The 12,939-nt window shown below is 32.7% G+C and overlaps 2 protein-coding genes across 2 annotated transcripts; both read left to right on the top strand.

The window, feature by feature from the left end:
• The first annotated feature begins 8,468 nt into the window (after positions 1-8,468).
• Positions 8,469-9,317, top strand: LOC134687819 (uncharacterized). The gene has a single exon (XM_063548278.1). It carries the CDS (start codon positions 8,469-8,471, stop codon positions 9,315-9,317), a length of 849 nt encoding a protein of 282 aa, XP_063404348.1.
• Positions 9,318-10,371: 1,054 nt separating this feature from the next.
• Positions 10,372-11,427, top strand: LOC134687818 (uncharacterized). The gene has a single exon (XM_063548276.1). The coding sequence runs from the start codon at positions 10,372-10,374 to the stop codon at positions 11,425-11,427; it is 1,056 nt and encodes a 351-aa protein (XP_063404346.1).
• Positions 11,428-12,939: the final 1,512 nt, after the last annotated feature.

The following is a 12,939-nucleotide window of genomic DNA, read 5'->3' as shown; positions in this document are numbered from 1 at the left end:
GGATAGACAAGTACCGTGCCACGTCTTATCTCAAAAATAAGAGAAAACAGAAACGACTCAACGTTAAAATGCAACACACACACAGAAACGAACAATATTATAACAATGGCCATCTTCCTGACTTGGTACAGGACACTTTTAAAGGGAATAAAAGTGGTGGGTTGAACCTGGTTTTAAGGCATGCCAAACCTCGCACTTTAATGGCACAGTTAAATATAACATTAAATGAAAACAAAATATTACAGGACTACAATACAAATAAAAAGCAGAACATATTAGACAAAGAAAAGCATGATTAATAGATAACAAAAAGCATCAGATTTAAAATTCAATACGCCAAAAACGCGTCTTGTCCACACGAGACTCACCAGTGACGAAAAAAATACAAAATTGTACAGCACTGAAGATCAAAAGTTGAAAAGGTTTTGCCAAATACGGCATTGTTTGTATGCCCAGGATAAGAACATTCATATTATATAAAACAATTCACACTATTGCAAACAGTAAATTTTAACAAATGAATATGAAAGAGATATACATAATGAAACTGAAGTAAAAACTAATTACAGAAAACTGATTACAGAAAACTAAACCCGAATACATAACGCCCAGATATACAAGATCGAAAGTGAAAAAATTACAAAGTTGTACAGCACTGAAGATCAAAAGTTGAAAAGGTTTTGCTAAATACGGCATTGTATTATGCCCGGGATAAGAACACTATTATATAGAACGATTCATGCTATTGCAAACAGTAAATTTTAACAAATGAATGTGAAAGATATATTCATAATGAAACTAAAGTATTAACTTATTACAGAAAACTAAACCCGAATACATGATGCCAAGTTCAATACAGCATAGACACACCAGATCAGTCCAGGCGTTAACGCAATTAAAAAAATGACGTCACATACGATGGCGAAAAGGCAAACGTTATGCTACATATGAATTTATAAAATTAGAAACAGCATGACGTCACACATGAATCCTGGTACTTTTGATAACTATGAAAAACTATAATTTAAAAGTGAGCTAGAATTAGGATTGCTTTAAGATTATATTAAAACTAAATACTGATCATTCATTAAAACAAAATGCATATAGCAATACTTATTAATAGCAATAAACTATAATATATATATATCCAGTTTGTTATGAATCCAACTTCAAACGTAATTAATCGTACAAAATCAAATATAATTAATAAAGGCGGTGATTAATTTTTCTATCCGTAACACCTAAATATAATAAATAGACGTCAACACATTTGACAAAATGAGAAGATGAGAATTACAAATATAACATTAAACATATAAACTAAATACATGAATTTTGGATAAACAAGTACAGAAACACGTCTTATAGTAATACGAATTCGCATACAGCAAAACAGTCACAATCGGGAATAAGTCACGTTTGGTAATTAAAAGATAAGACGACATAATGACAAACCACAATCTACCATGTGGTAAAAATGTCCTTAGCTAGTTTGGTTAAAGAGACATCATATGGATCCACCAATTCGTGATGGTGTCCATAAAATTTACGAAGTGTCAATTTTAATCTGTCCTCCTCATAACTTTGTTGGAGCAGTTTCTGCGTAAGGAGCACACTCCTGTATATGAAGTCCGTATAGTGTGAACAAGCACGTGAATAACGTATCAATTGTGATATGTAAACACCATACGAAGGGGCAGAGGGTATGTTACTGCTAAGAAATGGGAAATTGATAATTGGGAAGTTGAAATCGTCCCGTTTATCATAGATTTTCGTGTGAAGTCGTCCATCTACGTCAATATTTAGGAAAAGATCAAGGTATGAAGCAGTCCTTCTAGTATCAGTAGTATCCTTAATTTCAAGTTCACTAGGATATATGAGATGTAAGTATTGGCTGAAGTATGGGTTGTTCAATGATAAAACATCATCAATATATCGGAAAGTAAAATTAAAGAATTTCGCAAGGTGCTTTTTCTTTTTGTCTTTTAGAAGGTTCTGAATAAATTCTGCTTCATACGAATACAAAAACAAATCAGCCAGCAGGGGTGCACAATTAGTACCCATTGGAATACCGACTGTCTGTTGAAATATAAATCCTCCAAACTCAACAAATATATTGTCGATCAAAAAGTCCAGCATTTTAATAATATCATCTTCAGTATATTTTCTGGAAGATTCAGTGTGATTCTTTACAAAATATGAATTATTGTATCCCAAAACAAGAAATTTGTATCTACGATTCCCATTTTTATAGAAAAAGCTCTGTTTTATGAGATGGTGAAGTCGATCGTTCAACTGAGCATGGGGAATAGTAGTGTATAGCGTAGAAAAATCAAAAGTTTTTATGTTGCTGCAAAATTGCAAAGATTGTGATCGAAGGTTAAGCAGTAGATCTTTCGAATTTTTGAGAATCCACATCTGGTTAACACCACTGGTAAAATATATCTCCTCACAATATTTTTGCAGCCCATCTTTAACTGTAGAAAGAATAGTAGTCAATACTTTAGAAAGATGTTTAGTCGAACATTTTGAAGACCCAGCTATGTATCGTTCTTTATATGGAGTTTTGTGTAATTTAGGTATCCAGTATAATGAGTGCAAGTTTTCTTCGTTTTCTTTGATGTTGATACCAAAAAAAAGAAGGACAGATTTATGATTTTGTAAAATTTCATACTTGGTAAATGATGTTAAAGAATATGTAGGATTACCAGTAGTTTTATCAATTCCAAGCTCTGTAGTGAGACATTGCAAATAATGTTTTTTACATATGAAGACAATATTATTGGAGGCTTTATCTGCCGGAACAACGACATATTTGTCATGCAAAGAGGATAAAGCAACATTCTTATCTTGTCATGTGACCATTTCTTTTTGTATATTATGTTTTATAATGTTATTCCTATTTACCAATATGTATACAGATTGTTGGTTTAAAAAATAAAGAACAACCTATTCAATATAGTCGGCTATAAAATGTCCTAATAAAAAAGGAAATAAAACTAACGGCCTAATTTACAACAAAACAATTTACGAAAACAGATAAAACGGTCAAAACCAACTACAATAACTGAACTACAATCTCTTCACATTGCGACAGACAATTTAAGAATGTAGCGGGGTTCAAAATGTATGTGAGCGCTCAATCTTCCCCTGGCCTGGAACAGGGTGTTAAAACACAACGAGAGATCAAATTTAAAATATCGAGACTCGAACGCATCAAACCAAACGTTTTTGATAGATCATGTCTCACAACGTATTACATAGATTCACAAAGCCTTTTTGTTATATGTGACGTTTGGTTGCTGTTTCATTGGTATTTACCATGCATCTCCTTGTATTCACATGCAATATTTTACCTGTTCAAATCTAGAGACAAAATAGTATAACAACATTAAAGTGGTGAACATTTCAGACAATCTGACTCAAATTGATCTAATACTATAAGATGTTTTGCGGCATCACACGATAATTGTGTTCTCGCTTTGCATATTTAGCTCATAATTGTTTAATCAAATGCAGATACAAATTACATTATACAAACTTAATACTAGTAAAGCAAGACACAATGTGTACGTATACATTAATTGTTTTAGCTTATAGTAAACAGAAAACACACCTGCCGTCTATATCTCTCATGCGGTATTTAAAATTCATGTCAGTTCTACCATTTCGAGAAGAAAAGATCTTTGTATTAATAATAACACCCTCCTTGCCACCATGCACGCCACCATGCAAAAGTCCGTCACCATTCACAACATATCTCGCACCACGCACAAGTCCACCACCATATCCAACGAACATATCCTCCGATAAGTCATAAACTCAATCCACCATATCATTTTTAGCTGAAAATATTATATAAATCAAAATGAAATAAAATAGACAGCAGTATACTGACAAGACATTTTGTCAGAATCTAGATTGCTATTATGATAAAACTGTAGTGTACATTAAATCTTGTATTGTTTAATTTATCAATTCACTTTTGGTCCCTTTTACTGCCCCACAGGTATCAAATTTCTTGAAGGGATGGTTTAAAGCATAATTCACTCAATATATCTTGCTGTCACTGTTCATATATTAAAAAAGAGATAGGTCCAATAGTCCTGAAATTTACCTGAATTCATAACATTACCACAAACAAAGTGTGATTTGACTAGAACTCTGTTGAAAGTAAAAAAAAATGGAAAGTTTAATCCTTGAATAATATTATGTCTTTCGAATACAAAAAATATCATTTTGGTTACCGATGCAATTTGATAAAAAAATTTAACGAAAGATTAAAATGTAAATGTTTGCAATTTTCCTCCAAACTGCCATCAATTAAGAAACATAAATGACATTTTAATTTATGCATTTATGTAACATTATGAATCATGCAATAGTTTTAGATAATGACATAGATTCCTTGAATGTTCAAATTTAGGTTGGACTTGAGCAGTTTTTAATTTGACCTCTTAAAAATTGGCTAAAGTCCTTCCTTCTCCTTTAAATAAAGACTACCTTGTTTTGTTCAAATGTGCATGCTTTCGACGTTTCGGTTTTGTGTCTCGTAGAACAGTAAACACCAATGTCTTCTTATTTGTGGTTATAACTTTTAAAATCTATTAAAATAATAATTATGTTAAAATATGTCAGAATTTCTATAGTTTTCTATGTAGCATTACCGAGAATTTAAAGGGTCTTTCAAACTAGAATACTTGTTTGGTTCCATTGGTTGATACAGGATATGTCATAGAGAGCTTACTAAAATTTAAATGTAGTTTTAATATTGCTAAATGCAATTCAGGATTATTTAAAGTAATGTAGAGTGCAGGTTATTTGAATAACCAAACCAAAAGGAAGTAAATAAATTTGTTTACGCATAATCCTTAAAATGATTTTTTTTGTTCTAGTCCCATTATTAAGTAAAACGACACATTTTAAAAGTTACGAAAAAAGACTCTTGATGTTTCTTCCAAGATTTAAAAAATTTAAACTTTCAGCCTTAACAATAACAATGAAAAAAACAATCTTTTGAAGTCCAGTGAAAAAGATTTCTATCCCCCCAAAAACAAATAAAAATATAGTCTTACGTTATAGTTATTGACCAAGCAAGTCGGTATATGTCATTTAATCTGCACAGCACGAGATGACCCAATAACCCGAACGACGTAGGAGTTCGGGTTATTGGGTCATCTCGTGCTGTGCAGATTAAATTACATATACCGATTTGATTGGCAAATAACTGTTTTAACACATGACGCAATCAATTTACGTGAACGTTTTAGAAATGTGGACGTTATTCAGCAATCCACGGATCCTAGGAAAGTTTCTTGTAGGGTAAAGAAAGGGGGAAATACGACTTTGGTAAGTTTTAAATTAATGTTTTTTTTATATTTAGACTCATTCTAAAATAGCGATTTAATGGTATATGTGTTGTTGTTTTTTTTTATCGTTTCCGTTAAATTTATTCCCAATTTTTATTTAATTGGTGACGATTAAGACTTTGATAAATTGTGTACCTTCAAATCGGTGTATGAAAAAAAAACATAACTGCAAGGGTTATTGAGTTTAAATTAGATTAATTGCTTTTGGATTTTTCCCTCAATGATATGCTTAAAAGAACCGAGGAAGATGTTGTATAACCTAAATTTAAAATGTAAAAAAAACAGAAAATACGTTTCTCTTTCAAAACCTTTTACTCTCCGCAACCCCCCCTTTCCCCCTCCCCCTATTTCTTTTTATCTACTGTATTACTTTTTAAGACACGTCCATCTGAAAGAAGTCTGATTGATCTCCAGCCGATCACCCTGTTTCAAAACAAACTTAAATACGGTTCGCATTAAATTCGATCCAAAAATAGTCCCTTTATAGGAATAAATATTCCGAAAAAAGTCGTTATAATTTCCATTGAGTCTGAACCTAATCCAAATCAGATTTCTTTTATTCGGATATTCTTAGATACATTTCTTTTTTGGCAAAAATTAACAAAAATTGTTTTAACTATCTTTCTAACTTTAAAACACTGATTTAGATTTACGTTATACACAAAATATAATAAAATAGTTTATGTCCCAGCTTAGATAAAAAAAAACATAAAGGAATGAGAAACCTTTCTTTTTCCTATTTTGAAACAACGATGTTTGTACGAAGTTCAACTTTGTCGTAATTTCAAGGCAGATGGCGGATTCGGGGGTGGGGCGAACAGGTCGTTAACCCTTGGATTGAACAAAGTATCGTGTTTTATCTTAAAATCGTCAATTTTGTCTTTAGTCTCGCTTCACTCGGTGATATTTTTTTTTATTTGATAGAATAACGCCCCTTTCAAAATCCAGGAACCGCCCCTAAAGGTAAAAATAGATTTGAACTGTGCAGTATATCTGAGGTAGTTAATGCACACCTTTGCTGTGCATTATCCAGATTATAGCACAGTGAAAACAAAGAGATTTTACTCTTGCCATGTGTTAATATTAATTTAATGGTAGCCATTAGAATTAAATAACCATATTTTTATATGAGGTTCTGAACGGGTGTTATTTATCTAAAAATATTTTTAGTAAGCCATTTTTTCTATTTGTTATATTTTGTTCATTATTGTCAATTCTCTATTCAATTGTTATTCCTTTTTCTTTATACTATAGCAACCAATTTTCGTTTTTCTTCATTTTGTGGCTTACTTGTTTTTCTATTTTAGGCCCATTTTCTTATAATCAATTATGGACTTTTGACGAGGTCAACACGTTATTTATAGACCTGTGCAGATGATATTGATCGAGGACGATGTCCATATAATCTAACATCTCAATATATATAATTATATAACTATTTTCTATTGCGAGATGTAACATTTTCTACAACGGTTCTAAATTAACGGAGAAAAAAGTAAAATGCATGTCAATGTGACGAATTTAGTTAACCTTGCCTCGACGTTGTTCAATATCTCGTTAAATTGTACAGAAAGAAGTGTACGAAACGAAAGTTATTGACATGGAGATTGCAAAACTTGTCACTTTGAGCACCTCAAAACTTGTATTTCTGTGTATCGAACGAAAGAAACTGGTCATGTCAAAATAGAAGGAGCTGGTTTTGTCAATGTTGTTAACTACACAATCACCTGGTTTTGTATATGTGTACCACCCGGTTTGTTATGTTTTGAAACCACAAATATGATAAGCAAGGCTATCACAGATCTAAAAACACTGTCCATCGAAAAAAAATCAACATATATGTTATTGTAAAACAACTTAAATTACGTCATTTAAACAAACAATAAAAACTACATACTAGATAAATACCAATATATGGCCTTCAAAATACCGTTTCGATTTCTAATCACTGAAGAGACATTAATTGTCAAAATCCGGATATGTTGTACTAATTCTTGCGGTATATTATCTTTTCCGCAAGTTCGTTGTTTTCTGTTTGGTATTAATAAAAAGAATAATTAATTATATCCAAATTGATTATCGATCTGGTGATCCGTTTATTTGGCAATCGTCAATGGTAGTCAGCAGGGTTTAAGAACACCCATTGTTTGTCCTGCTAGTCAAATGAGTTTTATTGAAATATACTTGTTTGGTCTTTTTATATAATGTAATTCGTGTTATGTTTAGTCCCTTCTACCACGAAATTTGCTTTGTACTCACACGTAATAAAATTGTGGTTTTTATCCAACGCATTCATAAGTCAAATAATTCGTTGTACTTTACAAGTCATTAACGGAAATATGTAGGTAAGTAACATTGATCAACAAAGTATAATAACATATTTTTACCAGATGCTGCTCCATGATTTTTAAAGGGGAAGGAGTATAGGCAACGTCTGAAGTGAAATAAAAAAAATAGAAGTATTAATAGGATGTAGGCCCATGTTTATATAACGTTCATTGCATATGTATTTTACAAAATCTATATTAAGGACAAGCAGATGAATATAAACCAGACTTTGTATTAAACCGCAGGAAAACATGTCTAACTTCTAAATATTTCGTGCTTGGCAGATAGACAGCCAATCTTCGATTTGAAACCGACGAGGATCGAGCCCAAGACGTCCAACACTCGAGCAGGGGTGAAGCTTTGATTGAAGCAATGGGGCAATCACCTCGCTGAATTCAACCATTCAAAAAGAGCGGTAAAGAGAAATTATACACCATGTAGGTCATAGTATATAATTAACTAAGTGACGAGTGTTCAAAACGTTGACAATGTTATATATATTTCATTTCGTTTGAAATTGGGGTTTTCCCTTTAGGTATTTGTAGTTATTATATATAGATGGGAATTAGTGTAACTAGTTTTAGAACTAGTTCTGCAGGAGTATGTACTATTTATAAAGTCTGATGTTACGTGTACAAGGTACGAGAAAAGTTTTGGCGGTTTCTACGGGTGGGGTACTATATAAAGTTTGGCATTTAAATGTATCAGTATCGAAGGTGCTCGCAGTTAGGTCGTATAGTACGAAGTTAGTCACATTAATTTACGTTTATGATGTCCGATACTGGTTCCGACCATGATGATTTGAGACCGTCCAAAAGTAAAGAGAGTACATCAAATACCGAGTTGTCTACTGATGGTGCCGTATCGTTGTTTTCAACAGTTTTAACGAACGCTCTAGAACAGCAGAAGGTTAATTTAATCAAGCATTTCGAAAACCAATTTATACAACCAGTGAAGTCAACCGGTGTTTCGACTCCAGATTTCGTTTTCAAGAGAGAGGGACATCGCATTCAGTACTTATTTAATACAGAAAGGTCCGACACGATTTCAAGAATAGAGAAACTGATAAGGTCCAAATCGTACGTTCAGGCGTTGGAGGTGTTAGCAGAAGAGAAAGAAACCTTGCGGAAGAGGAACAAAATTGTGAAAATCGCCGACAAACATGGATGGGACACCGTTAATGAATATCTTGATAGTACTTTGGCTGACGATAAGGATGATGCAGCCAATTTGCGTTCCGCTATTGCCAGTGCTTCTAGAAAAGGAAAAGTTCAAAACCGTATGATCGGCCCAGCAATAAACCTACAGAAAGTGGAAATAAATTCAACGCAAAGAATTTTTTTCGTGGGATTAGTCAAAACAGTGGATTCGGAGAAAATGCAGGTCAGTCGCAGAACAGATCCGGGAAATGCTTCTATTGCAATCAACAAGGACATTTCGCCAGATACTGTCCATTCAAGGCAAGTCCGTCAGCAACAGTCAGCACGGCCCCAAAGGAACAAGAAAAGTCACAGTAAAGAACCGACGTTAGATGAAGATACTACGAATGGAGTTGAGTATAATTTTGACTTTATTAACAATTATGAAATTAAATCTGGAGATCAAGATTTCCTATCATGATTTTCTTGATAGAGGGTTACTGCTCACAAGGAAGCTATTAAACCAAGAGTTCCAAATGGTGAAGTTGAAATCATCCCTTCGTAAATTTTACGGACGCCATCACGAGTTGGTTGACCGTTATGGAATAACCGTTTCACAAATGATATCGGATATGTTCCTTACGTCGTAACTACAATCCCCTTCCCTTTCATGAATTTGACCTACCGAATTAGACTATTTACCGGATTTGTAATCACATAAGCAACACGACGGGTGCCGCATGTGGAGCAGGATCTGCTTACCCTTCCGGAGCACCTGAGATCACCCCTAGTTTTTGGTGGGGTTCGTGTTGTTTATTCTTTAGTTTTCTATGTTGTGTCATGTGTACTATTGTTTTTCTGTTTGTCTTTTTCATTTTTAGCCATGGCGTTGTCAGTTTGTTTTAGATTTACGAGTTTGACTGTCCCTTTGGTGTCTTTCGTCCCTCTCTTATTAACGTTAAAGGGAATTTAAAACATAGTGTGTCTTTTTGGAAATCTGTTTTACAGGCAAATGATTTTATCTTAAATACTATAGAATTTGGCTATCGTATTCCATTTAATATTGAACCATGTTGTATTTATTTACCTAATAACAAATCAGCTCTTAAGCATGCCACTTTTGTTGAAAAGTCAATAGATGAACTTCTTACTACCAATTGATATCAATTGAAGTAGAGTGTCCACCTTTTGTAGTAAATCCGTTAACTGTTTCGGTACAAAGCTCAGGTAAAATCAGACTTGTACTAGATTTAAGACATGTAAACAAATATGTTGAAAAACAAAAGGTTAAATTTGAAGGTGTTAATGAAGCATTATCTTTTGCACATAATTCAAAATACATGTATAAATTTGATTTAAGGCATGGTTATCATCACTTAGATGTGCATTATGATCATCAAAATTTTTTAGGTTTTTCATGGAAATTCGGCAATAAAACCAGATTTTTTACTTTCACAGTTTTGCCTTTCGGTTTGTCATCAGCAGGTCACATTTTTACTAAAACGCTTAGAGTTTTAGTAAAATATTGGAGAGCTATGAGTATTCCTATTGTGGTTTATTTAGATGACGGGTGGGGAACTGCAGAAAATTCAGAAATATGTGAAAATATGGCTTTACAGGTTAAAAGTGATCTAGAAAAATCTGGTTTCGTTGTAAATAATAAAAAGAGTGTATGGACACCTGTTCAAATTATGGAATGGCTAGGTTTTAATTGGAATTTAAAAGACGGAACTTTAGAAATACCTGTGAAAAAATTTGAGAATTTAAAAAACATAATATCTGCTTTATTTGAATGTAATATACATATCACTTGTAGAAATTTAGCTAAAGTGTGTGGAAAAATAATTTCTATGTTACCAGCATTAGGCAGTATTTGTCAAATTATGACAAGACATTTACATATGACTATTTGTTGTAGAGATTATTGGGATTCTTTTGTATATTTCAATGAAAATGTTATTCAAGAACTTAGATTTTGGTATTTTTACTGTGAAAAAGTTAGTTTTAGGCATATTTCATATTTTCATAGAATGCCCGAGAGAATTGTTTTTTCTGATGCCAGCGAATATGCAGGTGCTGGTTATATTGTAGGTTCTAATAATGTCGCTCATTTTATGTGGGATAAATCAGAAAAAACGAAGAGTTCAACTTGGAGAGAATTAAAAGCAGTAAGCAATATTTTACAGTCTGTACATAATCAATTGAGTGGAAAACTTGTAAAAATTTACACCGATAATCAGAATGTGACTAAGATTATTAGAAAAGGTAGTATGAAGTCAGAGCTTCAGGACATAGCTTTAGATGTTTTTAATATATGTTTAGATAACAATATTGTATTAGAAATTGAATGGATCCCGAGAGATAAAAATATTCAAGCTGACGAATTGAGCAAAATTTTCGATTTTGATGATTGGGGTGTTTCAGATATTATTTTTAAATATTTTGATAGATTATGGGGTCCATTCAATTGTGATTTATTTGCTGACAGTAGAAATAAAAAAGTATCGAGGTTCTTCTCAAAGTTTTTTACACCTGGTACCCCCGGTGTTGATGCATTTGCATATGACTGGTCATCTTTAATAACTGGATAGTTCCTCCTATTTATTTGATTACTAGGGTTATTAATTATATGCTTATATGCAAGGCAAAAGGTGCATTAGTAATACCTAAGTGGAAATCAGCTGTGTATTGGCCTATGATTGTGAATCGTTTAACATATGAATATAAAGACTATATTAAAGATTTTCGTGAGTACAGAAATCCGAAATCATTTTTTATAAAAGGATCGGACGAAAACAGTATCTTTGCTAAGCAACCATTTAACAGTAATGTGTTAGTGTTGTTAGTTGATTTTACAACTTAGAAATTTAGATGATTATCTATTTAGATACAATTATATATGTGTATGTCACACAGTGTGAAATGTTTACGGGTGAACAATATAGTTGTTCTGTGGTATGATATACAGTGTTATGATGGATTATGTATGAACTTTCACGAGCTATATTGCGCAGTGTAACATAAAGAATCACACAGTGTGATTAGAGGATGATGTATGTAGATATGAGACGTATATATTAATAGAACTTAAATGTTAAGATACATGTATGTATAAAGATTTTAATTGTTTTTTTTCTATTTACAGACTCAATGGAAACAGTTCGAAGAATTAGCCAATGATTCTAGATTTGCCAAAATTGTCAGTGCATTGCCATCAATTGTGGAAGCGTCTAGCTCAAAATCTACTGTTAAAAAATAAAAATTTTATTTTGGAAAATTTCGTATTTGGTGTTCCGATTGTCAACTTGAATTTTCTCCGGCTAATTCAACTACAGTATGTTTATATATCGGTTCACTGATACAGCAAGGTGTTGGCGTGTCCGTTTTAGAATCTAACTTTTATTCAATTAAATGGTGCCATGACATTAACTTTAAATACAATCCTTGTTCTGATAAGTTGTTATCTAATATTTTGGAAGGCGGTCGTAGAATTTTGAGTAAACCCATCAACAAAAAAGAGCCTATTACTACTGACATTTTAAAGTTAATTGTTTCTAGATACGGCTCCGAACACGATTTGTCTATTTAAGAGTGTGTTTACTATGTCTTCTTGGATTTTCCGGTTTCTTACGCTACAGCGAGTTAGCTAAGATAAAAAGAAACAACATTGTTTTTTATGATACTCATGTTGAGATTACTATTGATAAGAGTAAAACAGACATTAATAGAAGAGGAAACACGGTTATAATTGCTAGGACCGGGAATGAAACGTGTCCTGTTAAGTGGTTAAAAATTTATTTGAAATTAGCTGGTTTAGAATCTGATTCTGATTATTTTATTTTTCGGTCTTTGTCATTTTTGAAATCACAAGGTGTATACAAGCTAAGGAAAAACAATACATTCTTATCGTACACTAGAGCTCGTGAGATATTACTTAAGGCATTGGAAGACATTGGTTTGGATAAATCTAAATTCGGGTTGCATAGTCTGAGAAGTGGAGGTGCTACCTCAGCAGCTAATAACGGGGTTTCTGATAGATTATTGAAGGCCCACGGTGGATGGTCATCAGATCAGTCGAAAGATGGTTATATTAAGGACAATTT

This window comes from Mytilus trossulus, chromosome 10 (assembly GCF_036588685.1).
Source record: "Mytilus trossulus isolate FHL-02 chromosome 10, PNRI_Mtr1.1.1.hap1, whole genome shotgun sequence".
Lineage (NCBI taxonomy): Eukaryota > Metazoa > Mollusca > Bivalvia > Mytilida > Mytilidae > Mytilus > Mytilus trossulus.
This window is presented reverse-complemented; position numbering and strand designations above follow the sequence as displayed.